Genomic DNA, 17,931 nt, shown 5'->3' with positions numbered 1-17,931 from the left:
TACAAAGTAAAGTCTGCCATCTAGTGGCAGTAATCAAAATTTCCTGCAAAGTAAAAACCAAAGCCATGTCCATTTTTTTTAGATATGTATGTATATTTTTATTTGTATAGTGCTCCTAAAGGGCAAAGCACTTTACAGCAGAACAATAAATGAGTAGAACAAACAGGCAAACAGGGGTCATTGCAATAATAAAGTACAAAAATACAATACACAAATATAAAGTACAGTTACAATACAGATTAAGTGCTTAGTGTCAAGGAGATAAAATGATGGAGGTCTGTGTCCCGTAGAGCTTACAGTCTAAATGGAAGGGTAACTTACAGCTTAAGTGCTGTAAGTTACCCTTAAGTGCTTTAGATATATTGTTTGGCTCTCGCGTGTCCACCATCAATTAGATCCCAAACTGGGGGATAACAGAACACTACAACACAGAGCAGACACAATCCCAACAGCAAAGAGGCAAAGGCAAAAATGCTGAAACATCTTAGAGGGGCCCACATGTGGGTATCCAGACTGGGCCTTTGTTAAAACCAAGAGAAGGAGAAAGAACAACACCAAAACTACTGGTGAAGGTGGAAAGCAGGACAGACAAAAGAACTTGATCCTCCCATATATTTATCGGGTGTCCGAAAAACTTGACCAGCTTTAAACCCAGCAACAAACTGATGCAGCACCCAATACCAAGGCATAAGAAGAGTAGCAGTGCAGTGAGGAATGCTCAGACTTATACGTTGGAGAAACCAAAGAACCAGTACACAAACGTATGGCACAGCACTGGAGAGCCAGCTCCTCTGGTCAGGACTCGGCTGTGTAACTACATCTAAAGGAAAAAGCACACACCTTTGAAGACTGCCAAGTTCACATTCTGAAAAGGGAGGAGGGTTGGCACAAAAGAGGGGTCAAAGAAAATGTAAAAACCAAGTTTGAACAGAGGTGGCGGGGGGTGTGACACCTAATGTCTTCCACATACAATGCTGTTTTGGCACCTCTCACTGGACAGTTTAAAAACACCTCATAGCTCCAATCATGCTAATACAGTCAACACATTGCCTCCATGAGGTCTCTAACCCCATGCTGGTTTTGCTAAACAGATTATACTGATTGGAGTAAGATTCTAGGGTATATAACCACAAATATTTTTGTACAGGACATTCTGAATTGAGAAAGCCAGTCGGATAACTAGTGAAACGTCTTCAAAAAATAAAAAAATACAGCAAGTCCAGTTGATTTGACTTATTACTAGAGATATACCATGACCAGATCTATCTATTCACAAGGATAAGAAATGTATCAACTAATGTATAAAGAGTTCAGAGCCACTGTGCATATCATAATAAAAGTTAAAGGTGAACTACCCCTTTAAATGCATCAAGAGTCTGGTTCACCCCTTTTTCTCCCTTCTGTTATTTTACTTCCACTCGCGTCTGCTCTACGTTTTCTTTATTCAACTGTCCTCTTCTGTTTTGTCCATCTTGCCCTTCCTAGTGTTCTTAGGCTTTCCCGTTATCTCCCTTCACTGTTCCAAAGCACAAAGCCGTTCTTATTTCCTAATTCTGCCCTAGTGATAGCTTTCTAGTAAGTGATCAATGGTGTGTAGGTAAGCAGTGGAACATAGGGGACGATTGGCTGGGAGTTTGGAAGGTGTTTTGTGTATGCAGGTTTGAAAGTTTGTTCCACTGACTGGACCAGTATGGTTTTGGAGAGAGGGTTGACTGCATCTGTGCACTTGTTACTGAACAAGGCAGCTCTAAAAGATGTTATGTATTAATATTATAAGGGGGTTATACAGGTATTGAATTTTTCCCAAAATACTTGGGACCTGGTCCAGGCCTTACTTTTATGTGTAGCAGGATGCCTCGAGGCTACTAAAAACACTTTTAAAAACTCATAGGAATGTTTTGTCATTCCTGACAATCTCTACTAAAACCCAACCAAATGAAGACAGGCTATGGGACCCAAATCCACAAAAGCTGGTCTCTGGGCTGTACAAGACACTGATATCCACCATTAATAGTCCATTTAACAAAGCAAAAACCAAGTGGAATCACCTTATTCCTGCTCTAGATGACAATATGTGGGAAGATGCAATAGGGGAACTATATAGCTTTCTAATTTCTACAAAAGATAGGATGGTACAATTCCGTATAATACACTGTACATATATTATTCCAATCAGGCTTAAAGCCATGGGCAAAAGCCCAAATGGAAATTGTCCCAAATGCCAGCACCCGGACGCTGATTTTTTTCATCTGCTCTGGTCATGTCCCCTGATACAAACATTCTGGGCCAAGGCAATAGCCTACCTGACTAATGAAATTCTGCTCCCTGGAGCACTAGCACCAGAGGTGTGCCTACTGGGACTTGTGGATGATTTGGCACCTCTAAATAAAACAAGAGGTTTACTAAAAACAGATTGCCATGACATGGATGAGCCCTCAACCCCCCACAGTAAAGCAGTGGGTAAAACTGGTTAATAACAGACTGCCGATGATAAAATTAACATATATAGCCAGACAATGCCTATTTGTTTGTTTCAAAATGCAAAATAAAAACCTTTTTTTAAAATAGAATAATAATAATAGATTTATGCTATTATGCTACAGTAGAACCCCCATTTTAGGGTTTTCAGGGGAACAGGAAATATATGTGTAAAATCCAGGAAATTGTAATGTCAGGGAAATGTGTTAAAGCAACTTCTTCAAGATACAAAAACAGAAGCCCGTCTGCTAATGTTTTGGGAACACCAGTTAAAACTTTTGGTGTAAAATCAGAGAAAAGTTTACACGATAATGCATTATAAATTGGTGAGACCAAAGGAATTGTGTATATATTGTGGGAAAATTAAAATCAAGGTTATGTCAAATCACGGTTTCACTGCAGTCTAGTTAGTATGAGGTACAAGGCACAGCCATAGAAAAAGGCAAATAAGGCTAATTAAGATTAAGAGAAAAATTCTGGAAAATTAGTTTCCAAAGTCAGAGAGCAGTGCTGGGCCAGGCCAGCTGGGAGCCCCAGTCAACTCAGTCAGGCGTGTCACCACCCCTCAAAGCCCAAACTTCCCACCACGCGCAACAAACCAGCATGTGTATGCTCGTTAATGCACTAACAATCAAGCGCATTGGCACACTTTGATTCCAAAAAGCAGCACTTGCTTGGCCCTTTTCAGTGAGGTAACACCTGCCGGAATAGTGGTAGGCAACAAGGAAGGTACGTGCCTGGCACCTCCCAAGCTTTGCACCCTAGTCACAAGCCTCTTCTGCCTATCCCTAGTTCCAGCCAAAACATAGAGAAAAATGTGTAAAATGTGAAGAAGGAATGGAGCTTATGAAAGAGCAGAACAGTAAGAGAAGAGGTTGCCAATGCAAGGTGAAGCCCCAGTTGTTACTTTGGGAAATCAAGGAGGATGTGATGTTGACTTGGAACAAGGAGAGATGTATTTAGAAGAAGGCACCATGATTTGAACACATGAGAAGAGTGTAGATGCAGAGGGGAATGCATGTAATAGTCCTATTAAAGTAAGACATTATTCTAGAATAAGCAGAAGTAGAATTAATGGAAAGAGAGCCTTAGACAATTACATAATATTATTATGCAGCATGGTCTGACTGTGCATTGGTTTTCAAATTCGGTAGGCTCCAAGGCACAATTGTTATCTGATTTTAACTCAAGTGCCTGAGCTAGCTGGTATGACACTTAAGGGCAAATTTACTTATGGGCGAATACCGAGGGTTAATTAACCCTCGATATTCTACTGCCAAATGGAAATCCTTCGAAGTCGAAGGATTTACTGCAAACAGTTTGATCGAACGAAAAATCGTTCGATTCGAAGGATTTTAGTCCATCGATCAAACGATTTTTCTTCAACCAAAAAATACTTAGAAAGCCTATGGGGACCTTCCCCATAGGCTAACATTGACTTCGGTAGATTTTAGGTGGCGAACTAGGGGGTCGAAGTTTTTTTTTTTTAAAGAGACAGTACTTAGACTATCGAATGGTCGAATAGTCGAACGAGTTTTAGTTTGAATCGTTCGATTCAAAGTCGTAGTTGAAGGTCGAAGTAGCCCATTCGACGGTCAAAGTAGCCAAAAAAAAACATTCGAAATTCGATTTTTTTTTTTTTCTATCCCTTCACTCGAGTTAAGTAAATGGGCCCCTTAATGATTTATCTTCTATATAAATTGTCTCTTGGGTCTGATTCCTTCCTCTCTAACTTCAGAGACTGCACAGTCTACCCAGGGATCCAACATAACACTGAAATCACTTCTACACTCACTAACCCCCTCAGTGGCGTCTGAAAGAGTGGAATTATTTCTAGGGAAAATTATGCCTGGTATTCTTGCAGTAATTTATGGATTATAGTGATTTTACCCTTTCAATGTTAAAAAAAAAAAATAGATTGGAATTTGGAGTCTACTGATGGTCTTTGATTACATTTCGCAATATCTTTACTTCTGGCAAAATTACAAATTTACCATTAAGGAGCATGCCTACAATAAACAATACAAATGGTTCTGCAGGATGATTAGGAGTGAGGGGTGAAAGGTTTAGACATGACTTCAGTTCCGGGTCACATTAAACGGGTTGCAATTGGTTTTCATTTTTTAATATTTGTGCTTTTTGCGTTATTTAGCTTTTTATTCAGCAGCTCTCTAGTTTGCGATTTGTAGAACAATACATTTGTGGCCTTTCAGAGTATGTGCTTTTAGATGAGGGTCAGTGACCCCCATTTGAAAGCCAGAAAGAGTCAGAAGAAGGAGACAAATAATTCAAGAACTATTGAAAATAAATAATGAAGTTGCTTTTAATTGCCCGTTCTAGAACATAATAAAAGTTAGCTTAAAGGTGAAGCACAAGGTTCACTTTGGGCTAGTAGCTGCTACGACTCCAGAACCAGTCATTTACTGCACCTAACATAGTGCTTGTAGCTGGGTATAGCCCATCTCAGTGCAATATTCTGATACCATTATTATTGTTCAATCAGATTACAGTTAGGGAGCCCTCTGAGGCACAACTAGATTTTGTTCTAATTTTATCCTATGGGCAACTAATACAGCAGGCAAGGAAATATATTTAGGCTTAATTAACATCATCATGGCTCCAAGTGTTCGTTTGAGTTAGTGAGCAACTAGTGCTTAGTCCAATGAGAAAATTGGGATACATATAAAGGCCATGACCGGAATGTTTAAGGTGGGAGGTTCTGAAAAGGGAATGGGTGATTGGAACATACCTCCATTAAAAGGGGTGGTTCACCTTCAGGTTAACTTTAAGTATGTTATAGAATGGCCAATTCTCAGCAACTTTTCAATTGGTCTTCATTCTTTATAGTTTATGAATTGAATATGAATTTCATATACTCTTGACTCTTTCTAGCTTTCAAATGGGGGTCACTGATCCCGTCTAAAAACAAATGCTTTGTAAGGCTACAAATGTATAGTTATTGCTACTTTTTATTACTCATCTTTCTGTTCCAACCCTGCCCTATTAATATTCCATATTCTTATTCAAATAAATGCATGGTTGCTAGGGTAATTTGTGCACTAGCAACCCTATTGCTAAAACGGCAAATTGGAGAGCTTCCGAGTAAAAAAAGCAAAATAACTCAAAAACCGCATATAAGAAAAAATTAAAACTAATTGCAAATTGTCTCAGAATATCACTCTCTACTTCACACTAAAAGTTAAGTCAAAGGTGAACAACCCCTTTAACAATAGAACTAGTCTCTGTTTTAAATACATATTACTTGCTATGCACCTTATAGGCCTACATTGTCTTGCAGTGGAGAGCTACACAGGCTTAGGCTGAATTTCATTAGCCTTAAAGTCCTGCACACTTTATTATATATTTATATTTTATTAGCTCAGTAATACTTGTAAACATCCGGTTCAAATGATTCACCCTCAAAATTTCAAGACTCTACAAGTCCAGAATCTTTCATCTGTTTTTTATTAATTAAACAAGAGAAAAATAAGAACCAAATGCATATATGAACAAGGCTTAGCTATATAAAAAACCTGAGCTGTAAGGAGAAAATTCAACACACACAAAAAAACCCACAAAGCCTATATGAACAATGCTCAGACATACAACCCCCTTGAGCCAAGCACAATGCACTCATTCATTATTTATACCTGAAATACCAAGGAAAGCTTTTACCTAACAAGTATGCATGAAGTAGGAGCTCCACAGAACAGCTCATATGCACCTGAAGAAAATCTTGTGCAAATATACTTTTTACTAAAAATATCATTGAAATCCTTATATTTACCTTATTGATAGCCTTCAACACTAATATAGCAACCCAAACCTGAAAAAAGGACAAACCAGAATAGGTAACTTTCTGTCAACTTTAATTAGAATTAGCCAATTCAAATACAGGTATGGGACCTGTTCTCCAAAATGCTCGGGACCTGGGGTATTCCAGATAACAGATCTTTCCATAATTTGGATCTTCATACCTTAAATCTACTAGAAAATCATGTAAATATCAAATAATCCCAATAGGCTGGGTTTGCTTCCAGTGTGGATTAATAATATTTTAAGTTTGGATCAAGTACAGGGTACTGTTTTATTATTACAGAGAAAAAGGAAATATTTTTTAAAACATTTGGATAAAATGGAGTCTATGGAAGATGGGCATTCTGTAATTCTGAGCTTTCTGGATAACAGGTGTCCATATATGGGATACCACATGTCTAATGGTTTAGTTTTTTTTTAATGTTTTAGTTATTTTGTGTACAAATTATGCACTTTCAAACTTCCATTCCATTTGCTAATATTGGCATGTAAACATTCAGCACTGCCACATAATGGAGTTATATTGTCAGTAAGTCAGGATCGGTATAACAAAGACTAGATTTCATTTATTCAACAAACTTGGCTCAGATAAGAAATGCACGCCAATCTTATAACGAAGATCTAGCAATGCATGAACAGCTCCTTCCTCCCCAAAGCCCCATACATAGATTCCATGCTGATATAAACAGTGTAATATATATATATATATATATATATATATATATATATATATATATATATATATATATATATATATATATATATATATATATATATATATATATATATATATATATATATATATATATATATATAAATATAAAAGACAAGTATTTAGCAGCACTCCCTGTATCTTCAGCTTAACGGTGTGGTTGGTGCAGCGCCTTTAGGGAAACTTCCGTGGGCTTCCCATACATATACAAAGTGGACAAGGAAAAAGGCAGCACTCGTTATATCAAAAAGTGAAAAAAGTGTATTTAAGATCAAAGTTCATTACATGACCTGTTAGTGGCAGAACATCTCTCCGCCTGATCTTAAATACACTTTTTTCACTTTTTGATATAACGAGTGCTGCCTTTTTCCTTGTCGTGTGTGTGTGTGTGTGTGTGTATCAGATCTAAAAAGTGTTTATATTAAAGTGCTAGTTGAGATGTTCTTCACAGTACTGACTGCACAATAAGCCATAACACTGTTACATATATGTAAGAGATCAACTTATCCAACAGTGTCTTGAGCACATGCATTAAATTACCCAAAAATGCCAAAAACAAGTTAACGCATCAGTTTTTTTGTTGAATCGACTATCTTACTTAGCATACAATATCTGAAGCAAATCTTACCTATATTTCATGCCCGTTTTACGTGCCGTACATTCATTCAGTGAAAGTCCGTGCATTTTGAGAAATTCTTCCATGTTCTTCACATGAGCAGCAACTCTCACTTCGCGGAGACGCTGGAGTTCCACCATATCGACCTGGTGGACCTGGTTTATTCCCCAATCGGAATGATATCTACTAAGCACACTTTTCAAGCTCCCGCTGTATGACATGGACAGCATTTTGCTGTCTGGCTTAGGAATCTGTGAATTTTCCAGATGCATAGATTTAGAAGACGCATTATTTCTTTTAATGGGTGAGACTCTGTAGTCATTGCAACTTGCTCTCTGTGCTACAAACATTTTTCTGTGAACAGCACAAAGTTTCGGAGTAAGCCGATAACACAACTAGTGGTTCTACTAATTAATGGACCTTTATATATTCTCTTTGTTCAAGACACCGCAGAGACATGTACACATGCATGTCATTGGTCATTTGATATCCACTGGTAAATGAACCCAGTTCTCAAGAACTTAGAGAAAACAATAAAAGATGAACCTGATCAGTTTCAACATGGACAACAAAGTAAACTACAGTCACTTAAGAAGCAAATCAAAAAGACTGAACTTGCTTAGTAACATGCATAACTAAGCTCCTTTTAAAATGCATTTTTGCTGGTGTGCGTAGAATAGTACACATGCAGGACAAAGGAAAATAGGTATGGGGACCTTAACAAATGAAAAATAACTGCTGCATGAAAATAAAAGGGAACCAATTTGGGATGTAGAAAAGCATTACCATCTAGGTATTAGTTTTTTGCTCTATTACAACTTTGCAAACATTTCAGCTCATATACAGAGAGCAGTATACTATCTAGAGTTGACAGCCGATCGTTGTTATGCACATTATATTGGTGTGCACATATTTTGTAATTTTTTATCATTATTGTAAGGTACTACCCAAAAGGAAGCCACAAGGACAGCAATACCACCAAGAAGATTGTCCAGTTTTTGTTTTATTTCCAACTATTTTGCAATGCATGGAATGGTCAAGAGGCAGTTTTGACAAACGATTCTGTAATCGGCCTGTCTGTCCCTTTTATTACCACATGTACAGGGTACTGTAAATATGGTATCATTAAAAATGGAAAAATGGAAACACTCTTTATTGTAGCATCCTTTTCAGTATTTCACGGATTGTAATTGATTGCCTTAGACAAGTGATGCCCAATAGGTGGCTCTTCTTTACAAACTAATTGTACACATGAAAATCTGAGCATATTTGTTTTGTTCATTGAACTGCACCATCTCCAAAATGAAATCTAACATGTGGCCCATTTAAGCAGTCAGAGGTCTGCTTAAATGGTAGTGGTAGTGATGAACTTCAACAATACGCAGTGGTTTGCTGCAAAAAGGTGCTGTTTAAATAAACAGCAACTTTTTGCAGCAATCCACTGCGTATTATTGAAGTTCATCACTACCACTATATTTGGATTAATCTGCTTCATTGGACGGACGTATTTGTGATTGAACTGAGACGTTGAATCCTACACTCTATTGAATTTGATCTAGGACTCATCTTCTGGTTTGTGTGCCAACCCAAATTATATTTCCTCCCAAAATTTATTGTTAAGATCACCGTAGCCTCTGTTATCAGTTGACTTCAGGAGTATGAAGAATGCTGAGCCAAGAAGTACTGATGGCTTGGCAACTATATTTACAAATACCTTTATACATTCAAAGTTCAAAATTTCAAAGCTGCAAACTCTCTTTTCCTTTGGTCTATCCTTTGGCATACAATATTTTGACTGCCAAAACAGCCTAATCCTCCTGCCACCACTTTTAATTCTAGTTGTGTCTGAAGCACAATTAGCTCCAATAGGTGGACCTAAGCTTGAAAAAATGCTGAACATTTCTGAGCAGATGGTTCACTCAGTACTGCTCCATGTGCTTGATTAAACTTTGCATTGGTCTTTTATTCCGATCGCCTTCATTTTAGCACTTAGGCATTAGAGCACCTTCTGAAAACAGCTTTGCACAATATGCGTCTTTTCGAACTACACTTCTAGCTACTTACTTTATATCCCCACTGAGCTAGTTAAGAAGGCTTTCTACTAGAAATTTCAAGATGATTTAGGGGCAATGCATAATTTACAAATTTCAAGGTACCAGATAAATCATACAGAAGTAATATGCAGAATTATACGGTGATTTAGGTTAAGATTTCAGAGAATACAATTTTTCCCAGTTAAAATGTGAAAGGTAAGCAACTTAAAGTGTGATTTAGGGTGTAAAACAGACTGGAATGTGTGGACAGGCCACAAAGGCAAAAATCAGGGGGCAGCATGTCGCCCGCTGGCTACATTTTCACTGGGGACTGGGCAAGAGATTTTGAGTGCCATTTAAATCTACTGCCCGCCCAGTCCCTAGTGGAAGCGATGGTGCAAGTCCAGAAGAAGTAGTTTGGAGGAATCTGCAAGCAGCAGGTTGGAGAAAGGGGTGTGAGCATGGGAGTTGGGTGTTTGCAAGGTGGGGGCGGCTTAGGGGCACTGTCTATTTAAAGCCGGCCCTGGTGAAAATGTAGTTGATGTCCCTGATATTCTAGGACCTATGGCTGAATTACTGATACAGCCACTATATATCTGTAATATTATTAGCCAAGTTGGTACACTAAACAGAAAAATCCAAGGGGCTTTATAAAAATTTGACAACTACATAATGCTTCCAGATATTTCTGTGTTACTTTGGAAATAGCCTGAACAGTTTCTGGTTACTTCGTGCCAGATGTGCATGAAATACTAATTAATAGGGGGCAGAGTGGTTTTTGTTTTTCAAATAAAATAGCAGTGCTCAGCAAAGGCATTCCCCTATCAGGGGGGAAAAAACTATAGAATCAAACACTTGCAAGAGAACATTTCTGTATCCTAACATTGAGTCATCAAATATTAATGCTTTTAATTTACTTTAATCCTGGAAGGCCTGGAAATTCTCATTATGCACAGTTGTAGAAGATTATGTTCTCCACAAATTCAACACTTCATTTACTAATGAGGGGAAATGTGCACCAATGCTAGTTTCGGATGTTCGATTGCTTACATACAATCCTATTTAAAAATGACTTGGTTCTAAGAAACAAGAAATTAAATTACACAAGGTTTTACAATTCTTAAACTGAGCATGTCAAATATGACGCAGGGGAAGGGCAAATGTAATAAAACACTGTGAAAAACTGTTGTTTACAGTGTTTGTGTGTTTCTTTGTTAGATCACATTTACACAGAGTGAATTGGACGACTCTTACAGTTAAAGGGAAGGCTATTCTGAAATTACTCACTGCAGTGCACGTCTCAAGTTGCTGCTGTGTGCTTAGAAGCAGGGATGCTGTGGGCTTCATTATCATGTATAGATCTCTCTGAATGTAGACTGCAGTCTTTTATGGGCTACACAAACAGTGTGAACTTGCAGGTTAAGGTTTATATTACAATGTGTTTTTAGTACAATTCGGTTTAGAAGAAGAAGGGACTGCAATAGCTGTGAAGCCAAAATAATAGAGAACCGTGTGGGTCCCTAACTAATTTGTGAATTATGTCAGGTCATGTTCTTGAAGTTTTTTCTGTTTCTGAAGTTTCTGCTGTGGTGCCCTTTAGCTTCTAGTTTCACTACTGGAAACCTTGGAAATAGGAGCATATTATTTACAGGTACCGTGAAACTGTGACAATGCAAACAAATTAACTAACATTTGTCTTAATGCCTTTTGTCTCTTAAATGAAACAAACAGACACAAATCAGATCAGTCAAAGAGGTATTTTTAGATAAACTGTCAAGAGCTGCTCTAATCTACAATCTAAACTACAGCACTACTGTTACGAATTGTATAAAAGGAAATTAATGTCTCCCTTTCAAGATTTATCATGGCATTAGCTGTCAAGATTCAGGAAAACAACAAAAAGTTTTATCACACTTACGGGCAGCTTTCACAGACAAACGTTAACGCAGGTTTTTTTTCTAGTGATTCTAGTAATTTTGCAGTGATTTTTGATAAATTTGCCCTAGTGTGATGTCTCACCTTACTTTAAAAGATCTATATTGCTGGTACATTCCTGTGCCTTGGACTGAATACCCATTGTATTGTCACTGCATTCTTGCCTTTCGGAGTGTGCAGAGTCTCTACTACACATTCTCAATATATACACCATTTAACAAAGCTTTTTTTAATCTTTTGAATACCTTTACATGGGGGTAGCACTAAAGACTTTTGCCATCTATCCTGGTGATGCATTCATGCTTTCAGTAATTAACAGATACAGTTCATAGATTTACATATTTTTAATTATTTCCCTGCTTTGGGAAAGGGGTTTAGTAACGCACGGAAGCTACAGAATACTACGGCACAGAAAGTAAAATACTAACAAATAAACTGGAGTAAAGTTAGGAGAATGAGTAGAATCACTGTGAATGTTTACATCCTAGATCCATCAAAATAATCATTTTATATAGATAGAACATTTTCCACTTTCTTTACCTCGGTTGATCCACACTTGCCACAAATTTGCTAATCAGCAACCTCCCCAACCGACTAAAGAATGGATACAAAACGGAGTGAAATTAATCTAGTTCTGGGTGCCATGTTTTACGTTGAATAAATAATGTAAACGTTTGAGTTAATCCCAAATTATTACACACCCCACTTCTAGTTTTTATTTTCTTCTTTATTCTAGATCTTTTTTCCCCCCTCCTTTTTTATGTATTCTTCCTACTCTAAAGATAAAATCTTGTAATGGTTAATAATAGTTGGCCTCAAAATCCAATTTAAAAAAAGCTCAAACTAAAAAGAAAATTTTGTTGTATTAATATCCTATCCACTATACATTACCGGTGATAAACGTACATACAGGATGCAATTTACATTCACCAAAAGAATATTTCAGGTACAAAATCTGCTTTCCTATTACACAAATTTCTCAAGTCACTAATATTTAATAGCACCTAGGACAGTAATGCTTCCAATAAAGACTGCAGAATCCATGCAGTAATAAAGCAGAGCCAATTTTTCCGTTTATTTTAGTTAATGCACTGCCAGAAGAGAGTGCTCAAAAAGCAGCAGACAGACTCAGCAAAAGTGGTTTGATTTGTCAGCTGAAGAGACCTGAAAGGATCAATTACCCTTCTAAAAGTTCCAGCCTAATTTGCGGTGTAAGATAAACACACAAATGCATTCAAAAAGTGTTCTACAGTTTCACCTAATATTAATCAATACCCATTAACCAAACGGAGGTTCCTGTAAGAATTAGCCAAGCTTCCTGTAAGCATGCATAGAACTGCCTCTCTACAGAGCTTGCAGGAAAGTAACCCTTTCACATCTACAGGGGTTTGTAAAGCTGAAGGGTACATTTAAAAACAGAACTGCTTTAAATTTCTTAATTTAAGTGACTGAATAAGCAATTTGCTTTAGGATATGACTATATACCCAGAGAAGCTGTAAGCAGGGCTGTAACACAGAAATTTTTTTCCAGCTGCCTTGGATGAAAAAGTGGCTGGTTAAGTGGGTAAAAAATATATTTATGGGTAATCATGTAAGGATCACTGCTCCCTGAAGAGGCTGGTAACTAAAACCTCATGGAACCTTCCCTGGTTAAAGACAAATTTAAAATAATTATATAGATGATAGCCCTAAAGGGCCAGTTTATCTTTAAATTAAAATTTTAGTATGAAATTATGCCAGGGTCCAATTTACCCTATTAACCAAGCACTTGTTTGAAAATGACTAAGACTAAGACTAGAAGATGAATAGGAGAGGCCTGAATAGAAAGATAAGTAATAATAACAATACAGTTGTACTAGGTGAGGCAAGTGTAGCCCAATTCTGCTATAAGTGTGACAAAAGGTTCTACGGAATATAAGCCCTTGTATAATTCACTCTTATTTAAATACAGTGCATGAGAGATAAAGGCTTGGGCATCCATCCCTTAATATTTGTAGTTTTATAGGAAAGGCTATGCAGCTGGCTCAGAAGTCATCACTCATGACCCCTCCCCTGAGGATACCAAATGACTAATAACTGCGATGACTGGGAAAATACAATTTGAATATGTGGTGGCTTTGACAAACCACTACTCCCCACAGCCATGGGAGCACTGTAGAAGACAACATCTCAAATTCATGGTAATACAGTAATTTGCATTACGGGCCCCGTGGGTGGCAAGTCTATCAATTTACTGCAACTTGCAACAACGACAAGTGCAATGAAACAGCCCCTCCTTGTGTTTATGCTGTAAAACATACTGGGAGATAAATAAGGGTGCATCAATTTGACTTGAAAAAAAAAAACTTTGACTAAAAAACTCAACAGACCCCATCACCATCTGACAAAGAGGACATTCTAATATACAGAATGCGCTGGACCTGGGGTTTTCTAGATAAGGGGTCTTTGGACCTTCACACCATAAGTTTGCTAAAATGTAATTTAAACTTTAGTGAAACCCAATAGGGTTGTTTTACTTCAAATACAATTTTATCATGTCTTGGTTAGGATCAAATACAAGGTACTTTTTAATTATTACAGGAGGGGAGAGAGAGAGAGAGGGGGAGAGAGAGAATACATCCCAACAATCAACATCAACAATGAGGGACACACACACAAATCCTGGTGGCCACTAAGAACTTTGTGTATAAACTCAACATTATTTTTGCCTGTTCTGACCCACTCATTCCCTGAAGAGATGGTAAAAATTATTTGTGCTCACCTGTTTTAAGTGTGCACAAAATATATTTTTCGTGTACACAGCCAAAAAAAAAAAAAAAAGTTTAATAGTAGAGGAAACATTGCCTAGAACAATAAACAGGAACATTTACAAGTAGCCTGAACCTTAAACAGAAAAGTAAAGTACTGGTACAGGCATAGGATCAGTTATCCTGAAACCCATTATCCATAAAATTTCAAATTATCGTGAGCCCATCTTCAGTTGACTCCATTTTTAATCAAATCATTCAAAATATTTCCTTTTCCTCTGTATTAATAAAAAAAGCACTTTGTACTTGATCCCAACTAAGATGTAATTAATCCTTACTATTTTGTTTACTTAAAGTTTAATGATTTTGTACAGAGACCCAAATTACAGAAATATTCCTTATCTGGAAAACCTGGATTCATACAAAATCTTAAAATCTGCAAAATCACTACAGTACTAGTTACTAGAATCTACCAATGCAAGTTGCAAAAAAAAACTATATATATATATATATATATATATATATATATATATATATATATATATATATATATATACACACACACACACACACACACACACACACTTATTTTATTTTTTTTTAAATTATAGTTTTAAATGAAACTGAACTTAAGCTACACAATGATTGTCAAACTATACCTTGCCATGGTGTGATGAGGCTACTGCATTTTGTTGGTAATTTTATTTATTCAGGTACAGGTATGGGATCCATTAACTGGAAACCCATTATCTAGAAAGCTCTGAATTACAGAAAAATCATCTAACATAGGCTCCATTTTATCCAAATAATCCATTTTTTTTTAATGATTTTCTTTTTCTCTGTAATAATAAAACAGTAGCTTGTACTTGATCCAAAATAAGATATAATTAATCCTTATTGGAAGCAAATCCAGCCTATTGGGTTTATTTAATGGTTACATGATTTTCTAGTAGATTTAAGGAATGAAGATCCAAATTACGGAAAGATCTGTTATCCGGAAAACTCCAGGTTCCGAGCATTCTGAATAACAGGTCCCATACCTGTACTATGAAATTATAAACTAAACATAATGAATGACAAGTTATTGAAAAGTTCTGATAGGATGAGAAACAGCTGCCAATGTAATATCAGCTAGAAAGGAGCCTCAGGGGTACATGGTAAACACAAAAGAAAAGGCAAAAATATAAATAAATATTCTCTCTAAACAAACAAACCTTGTGTGTACACTACACTGCATGCTAACATTTTTAATATAAATAAAACGGTAAAGAGTCGCAATACTTTAGCTAAACCATTACAGTTTACACCATATCCGTTTTCTGCCCTTCCAACTAAAATCAAACCTTAAACCATCATCCAGACCTTGGTGATATTCTTTATTGGTCCAATCAAGTAGAAAGACATTTATTTCTAAAACAGAACTGTTGAGTAGTTGCACTATTATGCAATGAAGTCATTTAAAAACATCAGTTTAACTATCTCTTTAAAAAATGACTACAACTCTAAGACTAAATATTCCAAAATAAAAGAAAAAAAAAGCTAGGGATGGGTTGCGCAAAAATTTTTTTTTTTTTTACAATCGTCTAACCTCTTGGTAAACAAAATAGCTTACTGGTGATTTATTATAAGGTAGATCTCTTTACAGAGGCATCACCATTTTCTCAGATCTTACTGTATCCTAGTTCAAGACTTCATTGTCGGTGTAATACTTTCACATAAATCTGGACTTCACATTAACGCTACATATACAAGAAGAGGTCTCATAAGTATAGCATAAGTCATTATTTTTTAACTTTAAAAACAACCTGAAAACGTTTCTACTCGTGACACTATTTTCTTGTATAGCTGTACAAGATTCAGTTAACAGAAGCAAATGCAGAATTTTAGGAAGGGAGCATTGCATTGGGACATTCATGCAAAAGTATATGATTAGGGTTCCAAAAGAAAATATTTGCAAAAAGTGACTGCAGTCTACTTAATCATGGAACTTCCGAGGAACAAACACAATGAATTAGAAATACCATAATGTCTATTTGCAATCGTCAATTTAGTTTCTGTATAAATAGATAAAACAATAAGATATGTACCAGTCAAGGAATGGATATTACCTGGCTAGAAACTTTCTTCTTTTCAGCACTAAAATTCTTTATGAAGCAAAAAAAACTGAAGCGAACGGCTAAGTCTAAAGCTGCAAAAATTCTCTCTCTCTATTGCTTCAACAACAACGATGGACTCACCCGAGGTTTTGGCGTTCTCCTCATTAAAAACAATATTAAAGGATCGCAGGAAGACGTAAGTGCGATGTGAACAAACCTTCTTGTTTATGGGAGTGTCATGTACAGTTTCAATGTCTAAGGCAATTGGTTTATGAGGTCCCATATGATTACAGTGTTGAAGCAAAATCCATTAGACCTATTATAGTCAATGTATTAGGAGTTTTTTTTATCTTGCTAAAGACACTTTAAATTATTAAATACCTTGCTCTTTAGGAGCAACTAAAATGTGTATAGGATAATCTGTGTACAGATCTGGTTACATTTGAAATATATTCAAACCAACAAATTTTACTGCCACACATTCTTAGTATGCACAGGTTTAAATCAAATTTTAATTAAGCTGTGTTCTATAAATATTTTCCTAGAAACCCGGCAACAACATAAGATGCATCTCTGCAGAACAAAATACATTTTATCCCTCACATATTGGGATTAATGTTTCTTTATAAACCAGAATAAGGTATGAATAAGGTATGAAGATCCAAATTATGGAAAGATCCCTTATCTGGAAAAAACCCAGGTCCTGAGCATTCTGGATAGCAGGTCTCATACATGTACCAATTATAACACTATAGGTTCATGTACAGATATTTAAAATCTGTACAAAGAAATAACCAAAAACAAATCTAGGGTCCAGCGATAAACATAGAGCCTGTTCACTTAGCCTGTTCACCTCGTCTTCTGAGCGACAATCTCCCCGAAGTGCCTCACCGTTTTTTCCCATTGGCTACAATGAAAAGTCGCCTGTGCTAATGCACACGCAGCGATGCGTTTTCTATATTCGCCCGAAGTTGCCTGTGTGAGGCATTTCGGAGATATACTCGCTCAAGAAGACGAGGCGATTAGTTGTCAGGCGACAAAATCTCCCCGAATCTCCTCGTGTGAACTAACCCTAAGCAATACTCCCGGTTAGGTAGAAAACAGATTATTATGTGCCCCCCATTCCATTATGAAAGAATTTACTAGGTTTGACACTTAGTTTTTCAGTATCCTTATCCATTGCAAGTAAAGACGTGCAAGTCCACTAGGCTACCCAAATAGACAAGAAATGAGCACATACATCACCACTAGGAATCAAACCCCTCTCTATTCTAGCATACAATTGTAATGTGCTCTTTTTAAAGGGCACCCAAATAAAGTTAAACAGGAAAACATCAAAAGTATAATTATAACACAGATAATAATCGTCAATTGTATAAAAGTATGAGATTCGAGGACCCATTTAATTATTGGATTCTTTTTTCTGCGTGACATTAGAAACACAAACACCCAATGTTACCTATGCACTTTCATTAAAACCTCTGTATTGTAAAAGACA

The 17,931-nt window shown here is 36.6% G+C and overlaps 1 protein-coding gene across 7 annotated transcripts in view; it reads right to left on the bottom strand.

The window, feature by feature from the left end:
• The window catches only part of kcnab2.L (potassium channel, voltage gated subfamily A regulatory beta subunit 2 L homeolog), a 127,345-nt gene that overhangs the window by 63,056 nt on the left and 46,358 nt on the right, over window positions 1-17,931 (bottom strand). The window contains exon 1 of one of the 7 annotated variants that reach the window (XM_018224401.2): window positions 7,635-7,958. In XM_018224401.2, coding sequence (XP_018079890.1) covers window positions 7,635-7,894 — 260 coding nt within the window. In that variant the 5' untranslated portion in view covers window positions 7,895-7,958. 7 annotated transcript variants of the gene reach the window in all.

This window comes from Xenopus laevis, chromosome 7L (assembly GCF_017654675.1).
Source record: "Xenopus laevis strain J_2021 chromosome 7L, Xenopus_laevis_v10.1, whole genome shotgun sequence".
Taxonomy (NCBI): Eukaryota; Metazoa; Chordata; class Amphibia; order Anura; family Pipidae; genus Xenopus; species Xenopus laevis.
The sequence above is the reverse complement of the archived record's forward strand: the minus strand, read 5'-3'. Positions and strand labels throughout refer to the sequence as shown.